Source organism: Mustelus asterias, chromosome 10 (assembly GCF_964213995.1).
Source record: "Mustelus asterias chromosome 10, sMusAst1.hap1.1, whole genome shotgun sequence".
Taxonomy (NCBI): domain Eukaryota; kingdom Metazoa; phylum Chordata; class Chondrichthyes; order Carcharhiniformes; family Triakidae; genus Mustelus; species Mustelus asterias.
Genome location: NC_135810.1, coordinates 90,664,810 through 90,688,505, shown reverse-complemented (window position 1 = coordinate 90,688,505; position 23,696 = coordinate 90,664,810). Strand labels below are relative to the sequence as shown.

Below are 23,696 nucleotides of genomic sequence, written 5' to 3'. Positions count from 1 at the left end.
CTGGTCACCTCACTATAAGAAGGATGTGGAAGTGCTGGAAAGAGTGCAGAGGAGATTTACCAGGATGCTGCCTGGGTTGGAGGGTAGGTCTTATGAGGAAAGGTTGAGGGAGCTAGGGCTCTTCTCTCTGGATCGGAGGAGGCTGAGGGGAGACTTAATAGAGGTTTATAAAATGATGAAGGGGATAGATAGAGTGAACGTTCAAAGACTATTTCCTCGGGTGGATGGAGCTATTACAAGGGGGCATAACTATAGGGTTCGTGGTGGGAGATACAGGAAGGATATCAGAGGTAGGTTCTTTACGCAGAGAGTGGTTGGGGTGTGGAATGGACTGCCTGCAGTGATAGTGGAGTCAGACACTTTAGGAACATTTAAGCGGTTATTGGATAGGCACATGGAACACACCAGGATGATAGGGAGTGGGATAGCTTGATCTTGGTTTCAGATAAAGCTCGGCACAACATCGTGGGCCGAAGGGCCTGTTCTGTGCTGTACTGTTCTATGTTCTATGTTCTAGAGAAGACCAAGACACAAAACCTGGTTGTAATTTAGAGAGTGACTAAAATTCTATTTTTTTGTTAATGAGTGGGAATTGTATTTATTGGAACAGCATACCATTAGAATCATGTATTATTCAGTTTGTTAATAGTTTATTTAACTTGGCCACTGTTACTTTGATAAATAGAGTGTTATTTGTTGAGTTTAGAGTGCCAGGGCGTTATTTTGATTTAACCACGAAAAATTGGTGAAGAGCAGATCGTATCACTTCACGCTCACGTTTTACATATTATGGGGTAAAGTACTCCTCTTTGAGTGGTTAGGTGTTAGTTATCAGAGGGGGGATCAACCTCTGCTTTATAACAATTGGCATGGATAGAAAATTGGCTAATTGGCAGGAAATAGCAAGTGAGGATAAAGCGTTCTTTTTCATGTTGGTGACCTGTAACCAATGAGGTTGCACAGGGATCAATCAGTGCTGGGACTACAACTGTTTACAATGCATCTAAATGACTTGGAGGAAGGAAGCGAGTGTAATGTAACCAAATTTGTTTGCAGACGACAAAAATAGATAGAAAAGCAAGTTGTGAGAAGGATACAAATGGTTTACAAGGACATATTGATAGGTTAAGTAAGTGGTCAAAAAGTTGATAATTAGAGTATAGCGTCGAAAAATGTGAAGTTGTTCATTTTGGAAGGGTGAAGAAAATAATAGTATTATTTAAATGAAGAAAAACTGCAGAAAGCAGCAGCATAAAGAGACTTGGCGATGCTTATGCACGAAACACATGCATACAGAAAGCTAGCACACAGATGCAGCAGGTAATCAGGAAGGCTAATGGAATGTTAGTCTTTATTTCAAGATGGTTGGAATATAAGAGTAGGGAAGTCTTGCTGCAACAGTACAAGATACCAGTGAGACCACACCTGGAGTACTGTGAGCGGCTTTGGTCCCCTTATTTAAGGAAAGATATTATTGCATTGGAGGCAGTTCAAAGGGTCACGAGGATGATCTCCAGTATGGAGGGATTGTCTTATGAGGAAAGGTTAAACAGGCTGGGATTCATTGGAATTTACAAGAACGAGAGGTGATCTCATTCAAACATTTCCAGCATTTTCTGTTTTCATTTCAGCTCTCCAGCAGCTGCAGTATTTTGCTTTTACTGACATCAGATGATCAGATAATTGATTACATTGCTGTCTGTCGGACGTGCTGTGCACAGAGAATCGTCACAGTTAGATCATTTCGAAGCAATTCCATCAGATTATTCAAGACGCTTAAAGCTATTTCTTGTAAGTGAGTTCCTGTGCATTTAGAAAGGTAAATTGCTGTTTCAAATGATTTTTTTCACTCTGTGTTCTCCTCACACAATGGGTGTTTCATGCTCTCATAGTTTATATATTCCCATAAACAGAGTCTTCCACAAGATCACAGTTCGCGTAAGTATTATCTTTGGTACAAGAACTGACACCGGGGTTAGATTTCATTTCCAGGTCCTTCCAATTTTTAGTCTGAAAGAGAAAGTAAATGATCAGAGTGAAGATCAGAATAATCTGCATTCAGTGTTATTGCCCAAAATAGGAAATCCAACCCACAATACAGCCACTAATCACCGATATCGAACTGTGTTGGCTTTGATTATTGATACTGAACATGGTTTGACCGCTCATGCTGAATACAGCTTGATTATTGGTAATGAGCTGTGTTGGGTTTGAATACTGATACTGAACTGTGTTGGGTTTGATTATTGATACTGAACGGTGTTGGGTTTGATTATTGATACTGAACGGTGTTGGGTTTGATTATTGAGACTGAACGGTGTTGGGATTGATTATTGATACTGAACGGTGTTGGGTTTGATTATTGAGACTGAACGGTGTTGGGTTTGATTATTGATACTGAACGGTGTTGGGTTTGATTATTGAGACTGAACGGTGTTGGGATTGATTATTGATACTGAACGGTGTTGGGTTTGATTATTGATAATGAACGGTGTTGGGATTGATTATTGAGACTGAACGGTGTTGGGATTGATTATTGATACTGAACTGTGTTGGGTTTGATTATTGATACTGAACGGTGTTGGGTTTGATTATTGATACTGAACGGTGTTGGGATTGATTATTGAGACTGAACGGTGTTGGGATTGATTATTGATAATGAACGGTGTTGGGTTTGGTTATTGAGACTGAACGGTGTTGGAATTGATTATTGATACCGAACGGTGTTGGGTTTGATTATTGATAATGAACGGTGTTGGGTTTGGTTATTGATACTGAACGGTGGTGGGTTTGGTTATTGGGACTGAACGGTGTTGGGATTGATTATTGATACTGAATGGTGTTGGGTTTGATTATTGAGACTGAACGGTGTTGGGATTGATTATTGATACTGAGCGGTGATGTGTTTGATTATTGATACAGAACGGTGTTGGGTTTGATTATTGAGACTGAATGGTGTTGGGTTTGATTATTGAGACTGGACGGTGTTGGGTTTGATTATTGATACTGAACGGTGTTGGGATTGATTATTGATACTGAATGGTGTTGGGTTTGATTATTGATACTGAATGGTGTTGGGTTTGATTATTGAGACTGGACGGTGTTGGGTTTGATTATTGATACTGAACGGTGTTGGGTTTGATTATTGAGACTGAACGGTGTTGGGATTGATTATTGAGACTGAACGGTGTTGGGATTGATTATTGATACTGAATGGTGTTGGGTTTGATTATTGAGACTGGACAGTGTTGGGTTTGATTATTGATACTGAACGGTGTTGGGTTTGATTATTGAGACTGAACGGTGTGTTTGATTATTGAGACTGAACGGTGTTGTGTTTGATGCTTTATACTGAACGGTGATGGGTTTGATTATTGAGACTGAACGGTGATGGGTTTGATTACTGAGACTGGATGGTGTTGGGTTTGATTATTGATGCTGAACGGTGTTGGGTTTGATTATTGAGACTGGACGGTGTTGGGTTTGATTATTGATCCTGAACGGTGTTGGGTTTGATTATTGAGACTGAACGGTGTTGGGTTTGATTATTGATACTGAACGGTGTTGGGTTTGATTATTGATACTGAACGGTGTTGGGTTTGATTATTGAGACTGAACGGTGTTGGGTTTGATTATTGATACTGAACGGTGTTGGGTTTGATTATTGATAATGAACGGTGTTGGGTTTGATTATTGATACTGAACGGTGTTGGGTTTGATTATTGATAATGAACGGTGTTGGGTTTGATTATTGATACTGAACGGTGTTGTGTTTGGTTATTGAGACTGAACGGTGTTGGGTTTGATTATTGAGACTGAACGGTGTTGTGTTTGATTATTGAGACTGAACGGTGTTGTGTTTGATGCTTTATACTGAACGGTGATGGGTTTGATTATTGAGACTGAACGGTGATGGGTTTGATTATTGAGACTGGATGGTGTTGGGTTTGATTATTGATGCTGAACGGTGTTGGGTTTGATTATTGAGACTGGACGGTGTTGGGTTTGATTATTGATCCTGAACGGTGTTGGGTTTGATTATTGATAATGAACGGTGTTGGGTTTGATTATTGAGACTGAACGGTGTTGGGTTTGATTATTGATACTGAACGGTGTTGTGTTTGATTATTGATACTGAACGGTGTTGGGTTTGATTATTGATACTGAACGGTGTTGGGTTTGATTATTTGTAATGAACATTATTTGATTATTGATGCTGAATGATGCTGTGTTTGTGTTTGACTGTGTAATACATTGCAAGCATAAGACTGAATCATCAATAACCAGGTACTAGAGCAGCTGAGAGGTTTGGTATCCTGAGTTGTGTGACTCACCATCTGATTATCCAAGGCCCCGTGAAGCTCACAGTTTTGATCATTAGGATCAAGATATTCATCAGTACGATGATTCGATTTGATTTCCAGTTTCACATCCCCTCTCTTCCGTGTTGGAAACAGAAATGGGCTCAGTGACAATCAGCATGATCTTTGTTTGCTGGTGGGTTTGATTACTTGTGGAGATAGTTCTGGGGGTTATTCTCCCAGCCCACAACACTGTGGTCCTTGAGACATCAGCGGGAGCCATTTTGCGGGCTCCTGCAGGGCACCATGGCATCCGTACATCTTCCAGCCAAATATTCCCAGCGATTTCCAGTGCAGAGCAGATTACAATATCGAAATCTTCATCTCCATGTCATTAGCAGGCCTGGGACTGAAGTCTTGGGCCCGCTAGCATCTTCCCCCCGCCGCCAGGAATGGTTCACTCCAACGGGGGTTCCAACTGCTCTCCATAGATGGGGAACAGGTGGCCAACCCCTCTGGAGGGAACAGAGGCTATTGAGGAACCCCCAGACGTCAGGGGTAAGGGGGTGTCCCTTGGGCAGTGCCAGCCTGGCAGTGTCAGCCTGGCACCCTGGCACTGCCCAAGGGACAAATGGGCAATGCCCAAGGTGCACCTTAGCACTGCCCACCAATCATTGGGCAATGCCAAGGGGGTGGGGCCAGAGAGGTGCAGGGCCTATTGGGAATGGGGAATCCTGCTGCCACACTGCATTCGGGATTGCTGGCAAAGGGAGGGAGGATGGCGACTGGGGCTGGCCATTCGGGTTTGGGGTGGGTGGGGGTTGGTGCTGCTGGGGTGGTGGGAGGGAGGTGAAATCGGTAGATGGGGGCTGGATGGATGGAGGTTCAGGGAGTTCGGGGCTGGCCAGGAATGGTGGGGACATCGGGGCTTGCCCGGGGAAGTCCAGGAGGCCAGCAATGGGGGGGGAGGGGGGGGGGGTGCAGGGCTAGCCAGCGATCAGGAGGCCGGCAATTCTAGGACACTCGCTGTGCCACGATCTCGGCGCTTACTGATCGGCGCCTGTGCAGTGGCCCACTCAGCGCTATTCTGCCCGACTCTCTGGCGGGAATAGGCCCCATCCCCATATTTTCAGAGTGAATCACACTAGGGCACTCTGTGATGCACAGAATGTTGGAGATTCATTCTGAAAAGCACGCTAAAAGAATCAACGTGAGTTACTCCTGTTTCCACGCAAATTGGGGGCATGGAATTTTTTTCGGAGAATCCTGGCCCCAGTTTGCCACTTGCCTTTGTGTGAAGAGAGGCTTCCTGACATCCTTTAGTCACCTCAATCCCCTCCCCGATTAGATCACCCCATAATCGTCCAGACTCAAGGGAACACAAGACTAATCTGTGCAATCTGTCCTTGTAATTTAATTAGAAAGATGTTCTCGGCAACAGACTTGAGGCTCACACCCATATCTCCATAATTAGTAATCTTTCAAAGGCATCAATCCTTGGAATTTGTCATTATAAAGTCACAACATCAACAAAGAATGATGTTGGTTGTGGAAGTGAATTCAAATCATTACGTCACTTACCAAGGACCTGTTCCACTGCTCGCTTGTGGAATTACTGCTGACCCCCTCTGCGTGGGCTGAATGGCCTCTTCCTGTGCTGCGACTTCTGTGTATTTAATTAGAAAGAGTTGATGTGTCAGTGTGAGCTATAGAATCATAGAATCCCTACAGTGCAGGAGGAAGCCATTCGGCCCATCGAGTCTGCACCAACCTCAGGCCCTATTCCCTCAACCCCATGCATTTAACCTAGTGAGTCCCCTTTACACTGAGGGGCAATTTATCATGGCCAATCCACCTAACCCGCACATCTTTGGACTGTGGAAGGAAACCGGAGCACCCAGACAAAACCCATGCAGCCGCGGGGAGAATGTGCAAACTCCACACAAACAGTGACCCATGGCGGGAATTGAACCCAGGTCCTTGGCACTGTGAGGCAGCAGTACTAAGCATTGTGTCATCATGCTGCCCTGGCACTTGTAACCCATTTCCTGAGTCAAATCAGGAAATGGCGTGCAAGTGTGAAAGGACCTTAGTCTTGTGGTCTCAGCAAACTGTTAACCCTTTGAGTCCTGACATTGCAACGTGTTTCAAGTGTAAAGCTGGACAACTGTTAATGGAGCTTTAATTCACTGCTCTATCCAAATGGCGAGGTGGATCTTTGGAAGGAGCAGATGTTGCTGAAAGCCGTACAATATGTAGGAAACTGTACAATATGTAAGAGGACAGGAGAGCAAGAGAGAATGAGAAGGAGAGCACTTGTTGTGGGAGGAGGGAGAGTGAATGGGGCAGGTAAAATGAAACATCCGAACATATGAACCTACGAACAAGGAACAGGAGTAGACCATTCATCCCATTGAGCCTGTTCCTCCATTTAATAAGGTCTGACAGTAATCTCAAATCTGCACTCCGCCTGCCTCCAATAATCTATCGCTCCCTTGCTTCCCAAGATTCTATCCATCTCTACCTTAAAGACATTGAGACTCTGCTTCCACTGCCTTTTCAGGAAGAGTTCCAAAGACTCATCACCCTCTGAGGGAAAGAAAATTCACATCACCTCTGTTTTAAATGGATAACCCCCTTATTTTAAAACAGTGACTCCTAGTTCTAGATTCTCCCACAAGAGAAAATGTCCTCCCTGTCGAGACCCCTCAGGATTTTATGCAAGTTTCAATCAAGTCACCTCTTACTCTTCTAAACTCCAACAGATACAAGTCTAGCCCATCCAACCTTAACCCGCCCAATCCAGGTTTGAGTCTGGAAAACCTTCTCTGAACTGCTTCTAACACATTTACATCCTTCCTTAAATAATGTGATCAATTCTGGATACAGTGCTCCAGATGTGTTCTCACTAGTGTTCCATATAACTAAAGCATACGTTTCGTATTCAAATCCTCACGCAATAAATGGTAACATTCCATTAGCTTTCCTAATTACTTGTTGTACCTGCATACAAGCCTTTGCAATTCATGCACTAAGACAGCCAGATCCCTCTGCAACTCTGAACTCCGCAATCTCTCAGCATTTAGATAATATGCTTCTCTTTTATTCCTCCTGCCAAAATGGACAATTTCACAATATTTTTCACATTATACTACATTTGCCAGATCTTGGCACATTCACCTAACCTATCCATATGTTTTTATCGCCTCCTTGTGTCCTCTTCACAACTTACCTTCCTACTTATCTTTGTGTCGTCAGCAAATTTGCCAACTATCCCATCCATCCCTTAATCCAAGTAATTTATATAAATTGTAAACAGTTGAGGTCCCAGCACTGATCTCTATGGCAGACTTATCACATTTTGCCAATCTGAAAAAGATCCATTTATGCCGGCTCTCTGCTTCCTGTCAGCCAATCTTCTATCCATGCCAATATGTTACCCCCATACCATGAGCTTTTATTTTCCACAATAATCTTTGATGTGGCACTTAATAAAATGTCTTCTGGAAATTTAAGTACAGTATATCCACAAGTTCCCCTTCATCCACAGCACATGTTACCTCCTCAAAGAACTCCAATAAGTTGGTTTAATATGATTTTCCTTTCACAAAACCATGTTGCCTCTGCCTGATTACCTTGAACTTACCAAGTGCTCTGCTAATAGCTTCTTTAATAATAGCTTCTAATATTTTCCCTGTGACAGATGTTAGGCTAATTGGCCGGTAGTTTCCCGCTTTCTGTCTCCCTCCCTTTTGAATAATGGAGTTACATTTACTATTTTCTAATCTCATGGGGCCTTTCCCAAATCTAGTGAGTTTCTGAAAATTAAAACTAATTTATCAACTATCTCACTCGAGAAAGAAATTGCATCTGATGAAAAAGGAAAGGTTTACATGGATATAGCCCTTTCACAACCCAAGCCATTGTAAGCTATTTTGCAATCCAGGCCAACACTGCCAATTACAGTGCTGAGTGAGACTGCACTGTTGGATGAGATGTGAAACAGTGAGTGAAAACCAAAGCTTTTCAGGAGCTGTGAAGGATGTAGGGTTGTGAAAGGTGCTGTAGAAATGCAAGCTCTTTCTACAAAGACAGAAGATTGAAGTAAACATGATCAGAACAACAAAATAAGCCTTTGCACTTACTTTCTCATACACTTGAAGATAAAGAATCCACACAGTCCAACGCACAAAGCGATCCCAGCTCCAAGCAATCCAACTTTCCATTCCATGGAACTGTGACCTGTAAAAACAGCCAATGAATAACTCCAGTACAGTTTTAGAATGGTTCTCAAATGGACATGTAATGATTCTGAATTTGTGAAGTGACATATGGCTATACATGCAAGGTCTTTACAGCTAACATTTATCTATGTAATATTTTTATATAATATCAATCCAGCACATGGATGGAAAAGATAAGGCTGAAGCATTTGCAAGCACCTTCCAGAAGTGCCAAGTGGGTGATCCATCTGGGTTGCTTCATGAGGTCCCCGACAGATGCCATTCTTCAGTCAATTTGATTCACTCCACGTGATATCAAGAATCAGCTGAAGGTACTGGATACTACAAAGGCTATGGGCCCTGACCACATTCCACCAATGGTAAATGCTATGGCTACAAGAGTAGGTAGGTAAGAGGCTGGGACTCCCCAAAACCTGCCCACGTCTACAAGGCACAAGTCAGGATTGTGATGGACACTGTCCATTTGCCTAGATGAGTGCAACTCCAACAACACTCAAGAAGATCGACACCATCCAGGAACAATGGGCCCAATTTTCTTTTTTGAGACTAAATGCTCCCATGGGTGTTGGCAGCGTCTTTTAGGTGGGATTCATCCACCTGAAAGATTCTATTAAGCTCATTTCGATCAACCTGCTGCCTGCCCCACTGTTCCGAGACTGCGCTGCCATTTTTAAAGGGAGGCCTTTGTGCTTGGAGACAGGCCCCACTTCCCATAAAAATCACATGGTGCCTCCTGCACTGACCAAGGGAACACTAACAACCCCTCATCAAAGAGGGGCATCCTCCCCCAAATAACAAGTGACCCACCGCAGCAGGCATCAGGAGGATTCAGCCAGACCCCCTCCATTCAGACCCTACCCCCTCAAACCCCCCCCCCCACCCAGCTTCCTTTCCCCCTTAACCCCCCTCAGCTTCCCTTCCCCCTCATATCCCCCATTCAGGCCTGCTTCCCCCCTCAAACCCCCACTTGGCGCCCTAGCACTCAGGCCCTAAACAGAGGCCCTCTTCCCGCTCAATCCCCCTACTCAGTCCCCCTTCAGGCCACATGTCTTGGCCATACCCATGGTGCACTGTCCCACGGCACTGCATGTTGAATTTGTTACAGATCAAAGGCATTCCATTGGAATGGAGAGGGTTTCAAAGAATTCAACTAGTTCGAAGGCCTCAGAAACTTCAAATCAAAGCTGTGCATACATTGGGGCTGAGTGCACAGCTGTGCAGACTGGAACCTTCACGTGCAATTAGGGATGGACAATAGTTACTTGCCAACAATGCCCACATGCCATAAGCTAATCAAAACAGAATGTTGAATTCTGTATATATGCACATTTAGAAGTCTCACAACACCAGGTTAAAATCCAACAGGTTTATTTGGTAGCAAAAGCCACTAGCTTTCGGAGTGCTGCTCCTTCATCAGGTGAGTGGGATTTCAGTTCACAAACAGGGCATATAAAGGCACAAACTCAATTTACAAAATAATGGTTGGAATGCGAGTCTTTACAGGTAATCAAGTATTAAAGGTACAGACAATGTGAGTGGAGAGAGGGTTAAGCACAGGTGAAAGAGATGTGTATTGTCTCCAGCCAGGACAGTTCGTGAGATTTTGCAAGCCCAGACAAGTCGTGGGGGTTACAGATAGTGTGACATGAACCCAAGATCCCGGTTGAGGCCGTCATCATGTGTGGGGACTTGGCTATCAGTTTCTGCTCAGCGACTCTGCGTTGTCTTGTGTCCTGAAGGCCGCCTTGGAGAACGCTTACCCGAAGATCAAAGGCCGAATGCCCATGACCGCTGAAGTGTTCCCCAACAGGAAGAGAACACTCTTGCCTGGTGATTGTAGAGCGGTATTCATTCATCCATTGTCGTAGCGTCCGCATGGTCTCCCCAATGTACCATGCCTCGGAACATCCTTTCCTGCAGCGTATCATATAGACAACGTTGCCCTAGTTGCCAAGTGTATGTATCGTGTACCTGGTGGATGGTGTTCTCACATGACATGATTGCATCCGTGTTGATGATCTGGCACGTCTTGCAGAGGTTGTAGTGTCTGTAGGTCTGCGGGTCTGTAGTGTTCCTCATTGTTCAGTTGTTTATTTACCCAGAGATCCGACCAAAGAACACGCCCGACATCTCAACAGACTGATCAAGACATTTGATCCGGACCTTCAGAGCACCCTCCGTGCTCTCATCCCACGTACTCTCCGCGTTGGAGATCTCTACTGCCTCCCGAAGACATGCAAGGCAAACACACCCGGCCATCCCATCGTATCAGGCAATGGGACCCTGTGTGAGAACCTCTCCAGCTATGTCGAGGGCATCCTGAAACCCATAGTACAAAGAACACCCAGCTTTTGTCACGACACTACGGACTTCCTACAGAAACTCAGCACACATGGAGCAGTTGAACCAGGAGCACTCCTCGTCACAAAGGATGTCTCGGCACTCTACACCAGCATTCCCCATGGCGATGGCATTGCTGCAACTGCCTCAGTACTCAACGCTGACAACTGCCAATCTCCAGATGCAATTTTACAACTCATCCGCTTCATCCTGGACCACAATGTCTTCACCTTCAACAACCAGTTCTTCATTCAGGCACACGGAACAGCCATGGGGACCAAATTCTTACCTCAATATGCCAACATCTTCATGCACAGGTTCGAACAAGACCTCTTCACCGCACAGGACCTTCAACCGATGCTGTAAACTAGATACATCGATGACATTTTCTTCCTTTGGACTCATGGTGAACAATCACTGAAACAACTATATGATGACATCAACAAGTTCCATCCCACCATCAGACTCACCATGGACTACTCTCCGGAATCGGTTGCATCCTTGGACACACGCATCTCCATCAAGGACAGTCACCTCAGCACTTCACTGTACCGCAAGCCCACGGATAACCTCACGATGCTCCACTTCTCCAGCTTCCACTTTAAACACGTTAAAGAAGCCATCCCCTACGGACAAGCCCTCCGTATACACAGGATTTGCTCAGATGAGGAGGATCGCAACAGACACCTCCAGACGCTGAAAGATGCCCCCATAAGAACAGGATATGGTGCTCGACTCATTGATCGACAGTTCCGACGCGCCACAGCAAAAAACCGCACCGACCGCCTCAGAAGACAAACACGGGACACAGTGGACAGAGTACCCTTCGTCGTCCAGTACTTCCCCGGAGCGGAGAAGCTACGAAGTCTTCTCCGGAGCCTTCAACATGTCATTGATGAAGACGAACATCTCACCAAGGCCATCCCCACACCCCCACTTCTTGCCTTCAAACAACCGCACAACCTCAAACAGACCATTGTCCGCATCAAACTACCCAGCCTTCAGGAGAACAGTGACCACGACACCACACAACCCTGCCACAGCAACCTCTGCAAGATGTGCTGGATCATTGACACGGATGCCATCATGTCACGTGAGAACACCATCCACCAGGTACACGGTACATACACTTGGCAACTCGGCCAACGTTGTCTACCTGATACGCTGCAGGAAAGGATGTCCTGAGGCATGGTACATTATGGAGACCATGCAGATGCTACAACAACGGATGAATAAACACCGTTCGACAATCACCAGGCAAGAGTGTTGGGGAACACTTCAGCAGTCACGGGCATTCGGCCTCTGATCTCTGGGTAAGCATTCTCCAAGGCGGCCTTCACGACACACGACAACGCAGAGTGGCTGAGCAGAGACTGATAGCCAAGTTCCGCGCACATGAGGACGGCCTCAACCAGGATCTTGGGTTCATGTCACACTATCTGTAACCCCCACGACTTGTCTGGGCTTGCAAAATCTCACGAACTGTCCTGGCTGGAGGCAATACACATCTCTTTAACCTGTGCTTAACCCTCTCTCCACACACATTGTTTGTACCTTTAAGATTTGATTACCTGTAAAGACTCACATTCCAACCATTATTTTGTAAATTGAGTTTGTGTCTTTATATGCCCTGTCTGTGAACTGAAATCCCACTCACCTGATGAAGGAGAAGCGCTCCGAAAGTTAGTGGCTTTTGCTACCAAATAAACCTGTTGGACTTTAACCTGGTGTTGTGAGACTTCTTACAGTGTTTACCCAAGTCCATTGCCGGCATCTCCACATCAAACATGCACATTTCACAGTGATGGTTATGAACCCCTTTGCTCCTGCATGCTCATTCTCTGAGGTGATAGAATTCATGGGTGCCATCGAAGGAGTCTTGGTGAGTTACTGTAGTGCGTCATGTAAATGGTGCACACCGCTGCCACTGTACGTCAGTGTTGAAGGGGATAGGGAACTGATGAAGTGGAGTGTGTGTGTGTATGTGTGATGTTGATGCCAGTGTACACTCACCTTCCACAGTGATGGTTATGAACCCCTCCACTATTCCATGTTCATTCTCTGACACACACTGATAGTCACCAGTGTCTCGGGATGTAACGTGAGGGATCACCAACCACAGCTCATTGTTGGAACTTGTTCTGTTCATTACGATATTAAGATGTCGCCATGTCAGGTTAGAAGCTGGGAAGCTCTCGACAGAGCAGATTACCACTGTAGAATTCCCCTCGATTATACTGATTGATGAAGTGGTAATCATATCAAAAGACGTAATTGTGAGATTCTGTGGTGCGTCTAAAAACAAACAAATGTCAATTAACTTATATTATCTGTGAAGCAGTTTGAGAGACCCTGAGAAAGTTAAAGGTGTGATATCAAATTAAATTCCTTGTCCACAAATCATTTAATCCAGGCAGACACTTCAGATCAGTACTGAGGGAGTACTGTACTGCCGGAGGGTCACCACTGAGGGGGTACCGCACTGTTAGAGGGTCGCTACTGAGAAAGTGTGCCGCACTGTCAGATGGTCAGGACTGATGGAATGTAGAAGTGTGAGTCTCAGTACTGAGGGTGTGCTGCACTGTTAGAGGGTCATTACTGAGGGAGTGCTGAACTGTTGGAGGGTCAGTACTGAGGGAGCAGAGCACTGCACTGTCAGAGGGTCATTACTGAGGGAGTGCTGAACTGTTGGAGGGTCAGTACTGATGGAGCACTGCACTGTTAGAGGGTCATTACTGAGGGAGTGCTGAACTGTTGGAGGGTCAGTACTGAGGGAGCAGAGCACTGCACTGTCAGAGGGTCATTACTGAGGGAGTGCTGAACTGTTGGAGGGTCAGTACTGAGGGAGCAGAGCACTGCACTGTCAGAGGGTCATTACTGAGGGAGTGCTGAACAGTTGGAGGGTCAGTACTGATGGAGCGCTGCACTGTCGAATGGTAAGTATTGAGGCAGCTTTGAACTGTCAGAAGGCCGCCAGGGGAGACTTTAAACTGGGGTCAAATTGCCTTTTGTCTGGAAATAAAAGCTGCAGTGTAAATGCTCAAAACATTTTCTTAACTTTGTCCTGATTAATATTTTTCCCTGAAAAAGATGATCTGGTTCATTCCATGGTTCTCATCTTCTTATGAGATCTTGTTGTACACAATCTAGACTATTTCAGCTAATCGCGAATGAAGGATATCTGTACTTACATTGCACAGTTAATACAAGTGTCTGCTCTGATGAAACAGATGGATATCTCACTCTGCAGGTGAGAGTTTGTCCGTGGTGTTTGACTGATAGGATCAGAGTCAGAACAGAAGTATATATCAGAGCGACACCTTGCTGAGTTACAATGTTTGAGACTGATTCAGGTATGTCAGTGGGAGTGTCCCAGCTTAGGACAGGTGCAGTTCCATTGCATGTTGTGTTGAAGGTGCAGCTTACATCCATGCGCTTTCCTGCAATCAATTCAGCAGGTAATATCGTGGGTTTATCTGTGAAATCTAATGCACAGAGAATGGGTTATTTATGTAAAATAACATGAAGTATCAGTTCAAATAGAAATCACAGTCTCCCAAAAGAGAACACTTTTACAAGGTTGACATGAGAACTGAGAGGTTACAATGATCAGGAAAGACTGAGCAAGCTGGGATACTTCCTCGAGAAAAGAGAAGGCTGAGGGGTGACTTGATGGAAGTCTTTGCAATGATAAAAATGTTTGATAGATAGACGTAGAGAAAATGTCTCCACTTGTGGGGGAGACCAGAACTGGGACCATCAAAATAAGATAGTCACTAATAAATCCAATGGGGAATTCAGGAGAAACTTCTTTACCCAGAGAATGGTGAGAATGTGGAACTTGCAACCACAGGGAGTGCTGAAGTGAACAGTAGGGATGTATTTAAGGAAGAAACCGGATAAACACATGAGGGGGAAACGAATATAAAGCTATGGTGATGAGGTGAGATGATGAGGGGGTGCAACAAGGCTGCTGTGGTGCAGAGACACCGGAGGAGCAGATGGGCTGAATAGCCAGTTTTTGTCTATGGACAGTGTGTAACTCCATGTAATCTCAGGTGCCTTCGTATGCGAGGAAGTACTTTCTGATTTTCACAGTTGTTGGTGTGTCTGTCACTGAGATTAATACACTTTTACTCTTAGTTCATCAAGTTGACAATGCAGGATGAGGTTGAAGAAACAGCTCACAGCTCGGGCAGAACCAGTTCATCGTTGTCTCAGAGATCATAGCGAGGGTTAAAATTAACCCTGTGTAACTAGCCTTAGTTTCTAAGACTTTTAAACACGATTAGATAGGTCAATGGGAGTGTGTATCCTGATAACATTGATGGACACAGTCAATACATTTAATCATCGATATTAAAGTGAGTATTAGAGATTGCTTTAGGACTGAACAGAAGGTCATCTCCAATTAATTGATAATCAGACACTGTGTTATCATAAGCTGTATTTTGTGTTAACATTTAAATGTAATAGTTTGGGTTATTTCCCATTGAGTGTTGAATGTGAAATGTTGAGTAATTATAACACAGCACTTACCAGAAACATTAAGCCGCGTAGCAGGCAAAAAACTATAACTATTCTTGTTGTCAAATTCTATTCTGAAAGAATAAGATCCTCCATCCTCCTGTCTGATGTTGTTTATAATCAGGGAACAGTCTCCACCTTTCAGGTCACCAGACAGCCAGGTCCGATTGCGGAACTGTGGAAGCTCGTGATTGTGATCCTTGGAGTGAAAGACTATAGGTGATCGTCCATCTTCTTCATGTCTAAACCAGACTCCATCTCGTGGTTGGTTTACTAAATGTGATGGATGATTGTAATGACATGGAATCTGTACACACAAACCTTCCTGTGCTATCACCTCTCGAGGGGTGTTGCTTTTCCACTCTTGTGACAGTCCAACTGGAGAGAGAAATATCAACAGCTAGTCTTACACACAACACAGTTGCTAGAATTCAACCGCCACGCCTGCCCCTATTCTCCATTGGCCTCGGGCGGGATTTTGCAAACATCGCCTGTCATTGCTGCTTTATTTTCTGCCTTTGGATCCTCATTGGCATAGGAATCCCTTTAGATTCTCACTGTCTATGAATTATTTCTGATCCAAACCCCATATTGTTCCTACTGTTGATTCCAATGCAGCATTGTTGACCGATTTATCTGCTCAACGGTGATCCTATTCCAGCAGACACTATGAAACACAGAATCGCAGTTGTTACAGCACAGAAGGAGGCCATTTGGCCCATCATATCTGCACCAGTTCTAGAAATGAGCATTTTGATTTGGTGCCATTCCCATGCCTTTTCCCCATTCCCTTCCACATTGTTCCTATTCAAATAATCACCTAAGGCCCTCTTGAATGCTTCGATTGAACCTGCCTCCACCACATTTCCAGGCAGTGCATTTCAGACCCGAACCACTCGTTGTGTGAAAAAGCTTTTTCTCACATCACATTTGCTTCTTTTGAAATCACTTTAAATTTGTGCCCTCTCGTTTTGATCCTTTTATGAGAGTTTAACTACTTCCACCCTTAGCCAATCTATTGCTGTAATCCTCACCTCCAGCAGTATTGACTATTCTAATGCTCTTATGTCTTCTGTAACTTCAGCCCCTCCAAAACTCCATTTCCTATATCCTCCTTCTGCACTGTAAGATTCTATGATTCTATTCTATGAACAGTTTCTCCATATTTACCTTGTCCAGCCCCTCATAATTTTGCTCATCTCTATCAAATCTTCTCTCGGCTTTCTCCTCTCCACAAAGTCCCTCATGGTAGGCTAGTGAAAAAGGTTGGATCCCATGGGATAAAGGGGGAGATGGCTAGATGGGTGGAGAACTGGCTTGGTCATAGAAGACAGAGGGTGGTAGTGGAAGGGTCTTTTTCCGGCTGGAGGCCTGTGACTAGTGGTGTACCGCAGGGCTCTGTATTGGGACCTCTGCTGTTTGTGATTTATATAAATGATCTGGAAGAAGGAGTAACTGGGGTGATCAGTAAGTTTGCGGACGACACAAAACTGGCAGGACTTGCAGATAGTGAGGAACATTGTCAGAGGCTACAGAAGGATATAGATAGGCTGGAAATTTGGGCAAGGAAATGGCAGATGGAGTTCAATCCTGATAAATGCGAGGTGATGCATTTTGGTGGGAATAATGTAGGGAGGAGCTACACGATAAATGGAAGAACCATAAAGGGTGTAGAGACGCAGAGGGACCTGGGTGTGCAAGTCCACAGATCTTTGAAGGTGACGTCACAGGTGGAGAAGGTGGTGAAGAAGGCATATGGCATGCTTGCCTTTATAGGACCGGGCATAGAGTATAAGAGTTGGGGTCTGATGTTGCAGATGTATAGAACGTTGGTTCGGCCGCATTTGGAATACTGCGTCCAGTTCTGGTCGCCACACTACCAGAAGGACGTGGAGGCTTTGGAGAGAGTACAGAGGAGGTTTACCAGGATGTTGCCTGGTATGGAGGGGCTTGGTTATGAGGAGAGATTGGGGAAACTGGGGTTGTTCTCCTTGGAAAGACGGAGGATGAGGGGAGACTTAATAGAGGTGTATAAAATTATGAAAGGCATAGATAGGGTGAACGGTGGGAAGCTTTTCCCCGGGTCGGTGGTGACGTTCACGAGGGGTCATAGGTTCAAGGTGAAGGGGGGGAGGTTTAACACAGATATCAGAAGGACATATTTTACACAGAGGGTCGTGGGGGCCTGGAATGTGTTGCCGGGCAAGGTGGTGGAGGCGGACACACTGGGAACGTTTAAGACTTATCTAGACAGCTATATGAACGGAGTGGGAATGGAGGGATACAAAAGAGTGGTCTAGTCTGGACCAGGGAGCGGCGCGGGCTAATTGTTCCTTGTTTCTCGTTTCAAGGCTTCATTCTATGATCATCTTGCTGGTGCCAGTACAGAGCGAGACTGCGGATAGTTGGGAACCTGTCTCGGGGGCAGGGAATTCATATGGTGTTCGTGGAAGTGGAAATGACTAGGGTTGGGAAGCATTTTCCGATCAGGGCCATTGTGATCTCCTGGACTCGTTTCGATCGCCTCAGGGGGTCGGAGAGGAATTTCCCAGATTTTTTTTTTTCCCCATATTGGCACTGGGGTTTTTCACTCTGGGTTTTCGCCTCTCCCTGGAGATCACATGGTCTGGAATGGGGGCGTGGGGGTGAGTTAATAGGTTGTAATGAACAAAGCATCGTAGCTGTGAGGGACAGCTCGGTGGATAGGATATTGGTATGTAGATAGGCTGGAAAATTGGGCGGGGATCCTGGATTCAGGATTCAATCCTGGACCGGGGAGCGGTGCGGGCTTGGAGGGCCGAAGGGCCTGTTCCTGTGCTGTATTGTTCTTTGTTCTTTGTTCTTTGTTCCAGGGAGAACAGTCCTAACCTCTCCAATCTATCCTCATTACTGAAGTTTCTTATCCCTGAAATCATTCGTGTAAACCTCTTCTGCACTCTCTCCAATGCGTTCACATCCTTCCTATAGTGTGGCACCTGGAACTGGACATAATATTCCAACTGAGATCTTACTAGTGCCTTATATAAGTCCAGCATAATCTCCTTGCTTTTGGTTTATTATTATTAATAAAGCCCAGGATACCGTATGTTTTATTAACTGCTCTCTCCACCTGTCCTCCACTTTCAATGATCTATGCACATATGCACCCAGATCTCTCTGCTCATGCATCCCCTTAAGAATTTTACCCCTTATTTTACATTGTCTGTTCATGTTCTTCCTACCAAAATATCACTTCACCTGCCACCTATCTGCCCACTCCACCACATTTTCTAAGTCCTTCCGATGTTCTTCACTGTCCCCACAGTTTACATTGCTCCTAAATTTCATATCATTCACAAGCTTTGAAATTGTCCACTGCAAGCAAAGATCTAGGTCATTAATACGTATCAGGAAAAGTAAGGGTCCCAAAACTGACCTCTGGGGAACTCCATTACAAATCTTCCTCCAGCCCGAAAAATATCCATTCACCGTTACTCTCTGCTTCCTATTATTCAGCCAATTTTGTATCCATATTCCTACTGTCCCTTTTATTCCATGAGCTGTATCTTTTCACACACATCTGTTAGGTGGCACTGCATCAAATGCCTCCTGAAAATTCATGTACACCGCATCAAAGCATCACCCTCATCGACCCTTTCTGTGACATCTTCAAGAAGCTCCAGTAAATTAGTTAAACATGATTTCCCCTCTAGAAATCCATGTGGGCTCTTCTTAATCCACCCACAATTTTCCATGTGACTTCTAATTTTATCCACGAATAATTATTTTAGAAGCCTGTCCACCACTGATGTTAAACTGACTGGTCTGTAATTGCTGGGCTTATCCTGATAGCCTTTTTTGAACAAGGGCGTAACTTTGGCAATTCGCCAGTCTCTGGCACCTCCCCTGACTGGGAGATAATGATGTGGAGATGCCGGCGTTGGACTGGGGTGAACACAGTAAGAAGTCTCACAACACCAGGTTAAAGTCCAACAGGTTTATTTGGTAGCAAATACCATAAGCTTTCGGAGTACTGCTCCTTCGTCAGATGGAGTGGAAATGTGCTCTCAAACAGTGCAAACAGACACAAAATCAAGTTGCAGAATACTGATTAGAATGCGAATCCTACAGCCAGCCAGGTCTTAAAGGTACAGACAATGTGGGTGGAGGGAACATTAAACACAGGTTAAAGAGATGTGTATTGTCTCCAGACAGAACAGCTCGTGAGATTCTGCAAGCCCAGGAGGCAAGCTGTGGGGGTTACTGATAATGTGACATAAATCCAACATCCCGGTTTAGGCCGTCCTCATGTGTGCGGAACTAGGCTATCAGTTTCTGCTCAGCGACTCTGCGCTGTCGTGTGTCGTGAAGGCCGCCTTGGAGAACGCTTACCTGAAGATCCAAGGCTGAATGCCCGTGACTGCTGAAGTGCTCCCCCACAGGAAGAGAACAGTCTTGCCTGGTGATTGTCGAGCGGTGTTCATTCATCCGTTGTCGTAGCGTCTGCATGGTTTCCCCAATGTACCATGCCTCGGGACATCCTTTCCTGCAGCGTATCAGGTAGACAACGTTGGCCGAGTTGCCAAGTGTATGTACCGTGTACCTGGTAGATGGTGTTCTCACGTGACATGATGGCATCCGTGTCGATGATCCAGCACATCTTGCAGAGGTTGCTGTGGCAGGGTTGTGTGGTGTCGTGGTCACTGTTCTCCTGAAGGCTGGGTAGTTTGCTGCGGACAACGGTCTGTTTGAGGTTGTGCGGTTGTTTGAAGGCAAGAAGTGGGGATGTGGGGATGGCCTTGGCGAGATGTTCGTCTTCATCAATGACTTGTTGAAGGCTCCGGAGGAGATGCCGTAGCTTCTCCGCTCCGGGGAAGTACTGGATGACGAAGGGTACTCTGTCCACCGTGTCCCATGTTTGTCTTCTGAAGAGGTCGGTGCGGTTTTTCGCTGTGGCGCGTTGGAACTGTTGATCAATGAGTCGAGCGCTATATCCTGTTCTTATGGGGGCATCTTTCAGCGTCTGGAGGTGTCTGTTGCAACCCTCCTCATCCGAGCAGATCCTGTGTATATGGAGGGCTTGCCCGTAGGGGATGGCTTCTTTAACGTGTTTAGGGTGGAAGCTGGAGAAGTGGAGCATTGTGAGGTTATCCGTGGGCTTGCGGTACAGTGAGGTGCTGAGGTGACCGTCCTTAATGGAGATGCGTGTGTCCAAGAATGCAACCGATTCCGGAGAGTAGTCCATGGTGAGTCTGATGGTGGGATGGAACTTGTTGATGTCATCATAGAGTTGTTTCAGTGATTGTTCCCCATGAGTCCAAAGGAAGAAAATGTCATCGAATGTATAGATCTGCTCAGATGAGGAGGATCACAACAGACACCTACAGGCGCTGAAAGACACCCTGGTGAGGAGAGTATATGGCGCTCGACTCATCGATCGACAGTTCCAACGCACCACAGCAAAAAATCACACCGACCTCCTCAGAAGACAAACACGGGACACAGTGGACAGAGTACCCTTCGTCGTCCAGTACTTCCCTGGAGCGGAGAAGCTACGGCATCTCCTCCGGAGCCTTCAACATGTCATTGATGAAGACGAACATCTCGCCAAGGCCATCCCCACATCCCCACTTCTTGCCTTCAAACAACCGCACAACCTCAAACAGACCATTGTCCGCAGCAAACTACCCAGCCTTCAGGAGAACAGTGACCACGACACCACACAACCCTGCCACAGCAACCTCTGCAAGACGTGCCGGATCATCGACACGGATGCCATCATCTCACGTGAGAACACCACCTACCAGGTACACGCTACCTACTCTTGCAACTCGGCCAACATTGTCTACCTGATACGCTGCAGGAAAGGATGTCCCGAGGCATAGTACATTGGGGAAACCATGCAGACGCTACGACAACGGATGAATGAACACCGTTCGACAATCACCAGGCAAGACTGTTCTCTTCCTGTGGGGGAGCACTTCAGCAGTCACGGGCATTCAGCCTTGGATCTTCAGGTAAGCGTTCTCCAAGGCGGCCTTCACGACACACGACAGCGCAGAGTCGCTGAGCAGAAACTGATTGCCAAGTTCCGCACACATGAGGACGGCCTAAACTGGGATGTTGGATTTATGTCACATTATCAGTAACCCCCACAGCTTGCCTCCTGGGCTTGCAGAATCTCACTAGCTGTTCTGTCTGGTGACAATACACATCTCTTTAACCTGTGTTTAATGTTCCCTCCACCCACATTGTCTGTACCTTTAAGACCTGGCTGGTTGTAGAATTCGCATTCTCATCAGTATTCTGCAACTTGATTTTGTGTCTGTTTGCACTGTTTGAGAGCACATTTCCACTCCATCTGACGAAGGAGCAGTGCTCCGAAAGCTTATGGTATTTGCTACCAAATAAACCTGTTGGACTTTAACCTGGTGTTGTGAGACTTCTTACTGGGAGATAATGGCCAGCACCCCTGCAACTTCCACTTTCATTTCCTTCAATATCCTTGGATGCATCACATCCTGTCCCAGCGCCTTGTCAACTTTACGCACCAACATTCTATTCAACACTTCCTGCCTATCAATTTTGAAAGCTTCTAGGGACAGAGCTTCCTCATCTGTCACTATGACCTGGGTAGTATCTACCTCCTTGGTAAATATAGATGGTAAGTATTTATTTAATACCTCAGCCATGCCCACTGTCTCCATGTGTAACTATCCTTTTAGGTCCCTAATTGGCTTTACTCCTACTTTTTCCATTCTTATATGTCTATATGTCAATTGAAGACTTTGGAATTACCTTTTTTTGCTGCCTGCCAGTCTTATCTCCTAACCCCACTTTGCTTCTTTAATGAGCTTTTTCACCTTACTCTGAATCTTCGGCATTTAGTTTGGTTCTCAACTGTATTTTTGACCTTTTTCTTATTCATATACTGGTGCTGCCAGAGCTTCTTGTGTACATGGTCATCAAGGACACCAGTAACATCCATGATTTCCCACATATTACAGGCCACACATTCCATTCGACCAAGCTATCTTGCCATGTCTTAACTTTACTTCCCTCATGTTGACTTTGTTCGACTTTGGATTACTTACATTACTTCACTGTATTGGTGCTGACTTACCCTTATGCATGTTACTTCTCGGTTAAATCCAAGGGAAGTTACTGATTTAAAAATATTACACTTTTCTAATTATCAGCAATCTAACAACATACCCCAAGAGCACTTTCTCACCAACTATGAACTGCTCCCTCACAGGTTTACTGCTATTCCAGCACCCAAGCTAAGTCAATGGCAGATTTCCTCATGTCCCTAAAGGACATTAGATGGGTTTTCCAATTCCACCGGCTATTGTGGTGAGATCCGAACCAATGAGCCCAAAAGATTAGCCTGGCTCTTTCATTACTAGTCAAGTCACTTCACCACCATAGCGCCGTTCTGCTGCACACTCCCCCCATTTCCCCCCTGCCCACCGCCCTCCCAACCACCACTAGCAAAGTACTGCAACTCTTGAGAGAAAACACAGATATACAAACTAATATCTGACACCATTATACACTTTATCTTGCACTCTTACCAAAGTTTCTAGCATGGTGAGAGTGGGCAGGAAGTGTGACGTTGTACAGCTTGTCTATTCTAGGAGCTGCAACGTTGCAATCATGGTAAATTCTGACTAAAATCAGCAAAGGACACAAATTCCAGATTATTGCTATCAGAGCCCGAGCATTGGGATAGACCTCACCGCCCCCCCATTTTTATTCCTCCTCTAATCAACCCTTCACCGCTTTGTCACTCACTGACTTACACTGGCTCCCATCCCAGCAACTCGAGGTTAAGGTTCTCATTCTCAATTTCCAATCCCTCCATCACTCCTCTCCACGCCTTATCTGCTCCAGTCCTAAAACCCTCCAAGATTTCTACGCTTCTCCAACTCTGCTGTTAGGCTGGGAGTCAGTGTACATCAGTGAACACAGGAGTGTTGGGTGAAGGGGATTTGGTGTGAGTTTGTGCATTGACCACGGGCGGGATTTTATGACTTCGCTCGTCCCGGAACCGTAAAATTCCGCCCGAGGTCAATGACCTTTCCATGGTTCGCCCCTCACCCACTCCGATTCCTGTGGCGGGCGGGAAGGTAAAATTCCAGCCACTGTCTCTTGAATTGGTTCCCATGATGTGGAGATGCCGGCGTTGGACTGGGGTAAACACAGTAAGGAGTCTAACAACACCAGGTTAAAGTCCAACAGGTTTATTTGATAGCAAACGCCACTAGCTTTCGGAGCACTGCTCCTTCGTCAGATGGAGTGG

General features: G+C 45.5%; 1 protein-coding gene across 1 annotated transcript; it reads right to left on the bottom strand.

Moving 5' to 3' along the window:
- Positions 1-928: 928 nt before the first annotated feature.
- LOC144500070 (sialic acid-binding Ig-like lectin 13) lies at positions 929-19,144 on the bottom strand. The gene is made up of 7 exons (XM_078222843.1): positions 18,828-19,144; positions 15,425-15,790; positions 14,077-14,370; positions 12,899-13,180; positions 8,447-8,543; positions 5,883-5,967; positions 929-2,010 (listed from the first exon to the last, which is right to left on the bottom strand). The coding sequence occupies exons 1-7, from the start codon at positions 18,874-18,876 to the stop codon at positions 1,894-1,896; spliced, it is 1,290 nt and encodes a 429-aa protein (XP_078078969.1). The 5' UTR covers positions 18,877-19,144; the 3' UTR covers positions 929-1,893.
- Between the last annotated feature and the right edge of the window lie 4,552 nt (positions 19,145-23,696).

Coding starts and splice junctions, on each gene's coding strand:
- LOC144500070 (XM_078222843.1), bottom strand. CDS start 18,876: ATGGATATTTTTCGGGCTGGAGGAAGATTTGTAATGGAGTTCCCCAGA. Junction 13,181..14,076: donor ACTTGTATTAACTGTGCAAT/GTAAGTACAGAT, acceptor GTTTGTTTTTAG/ACGCACCACAGAATCTCACA. Junction 2,011..5,882: donor AGCAGTGGAACAGGTCCTTG/GTAAGTGACGTA, acceptor TTTCTCTTTCAG/ACTAAAAATTGGAAGGACCT.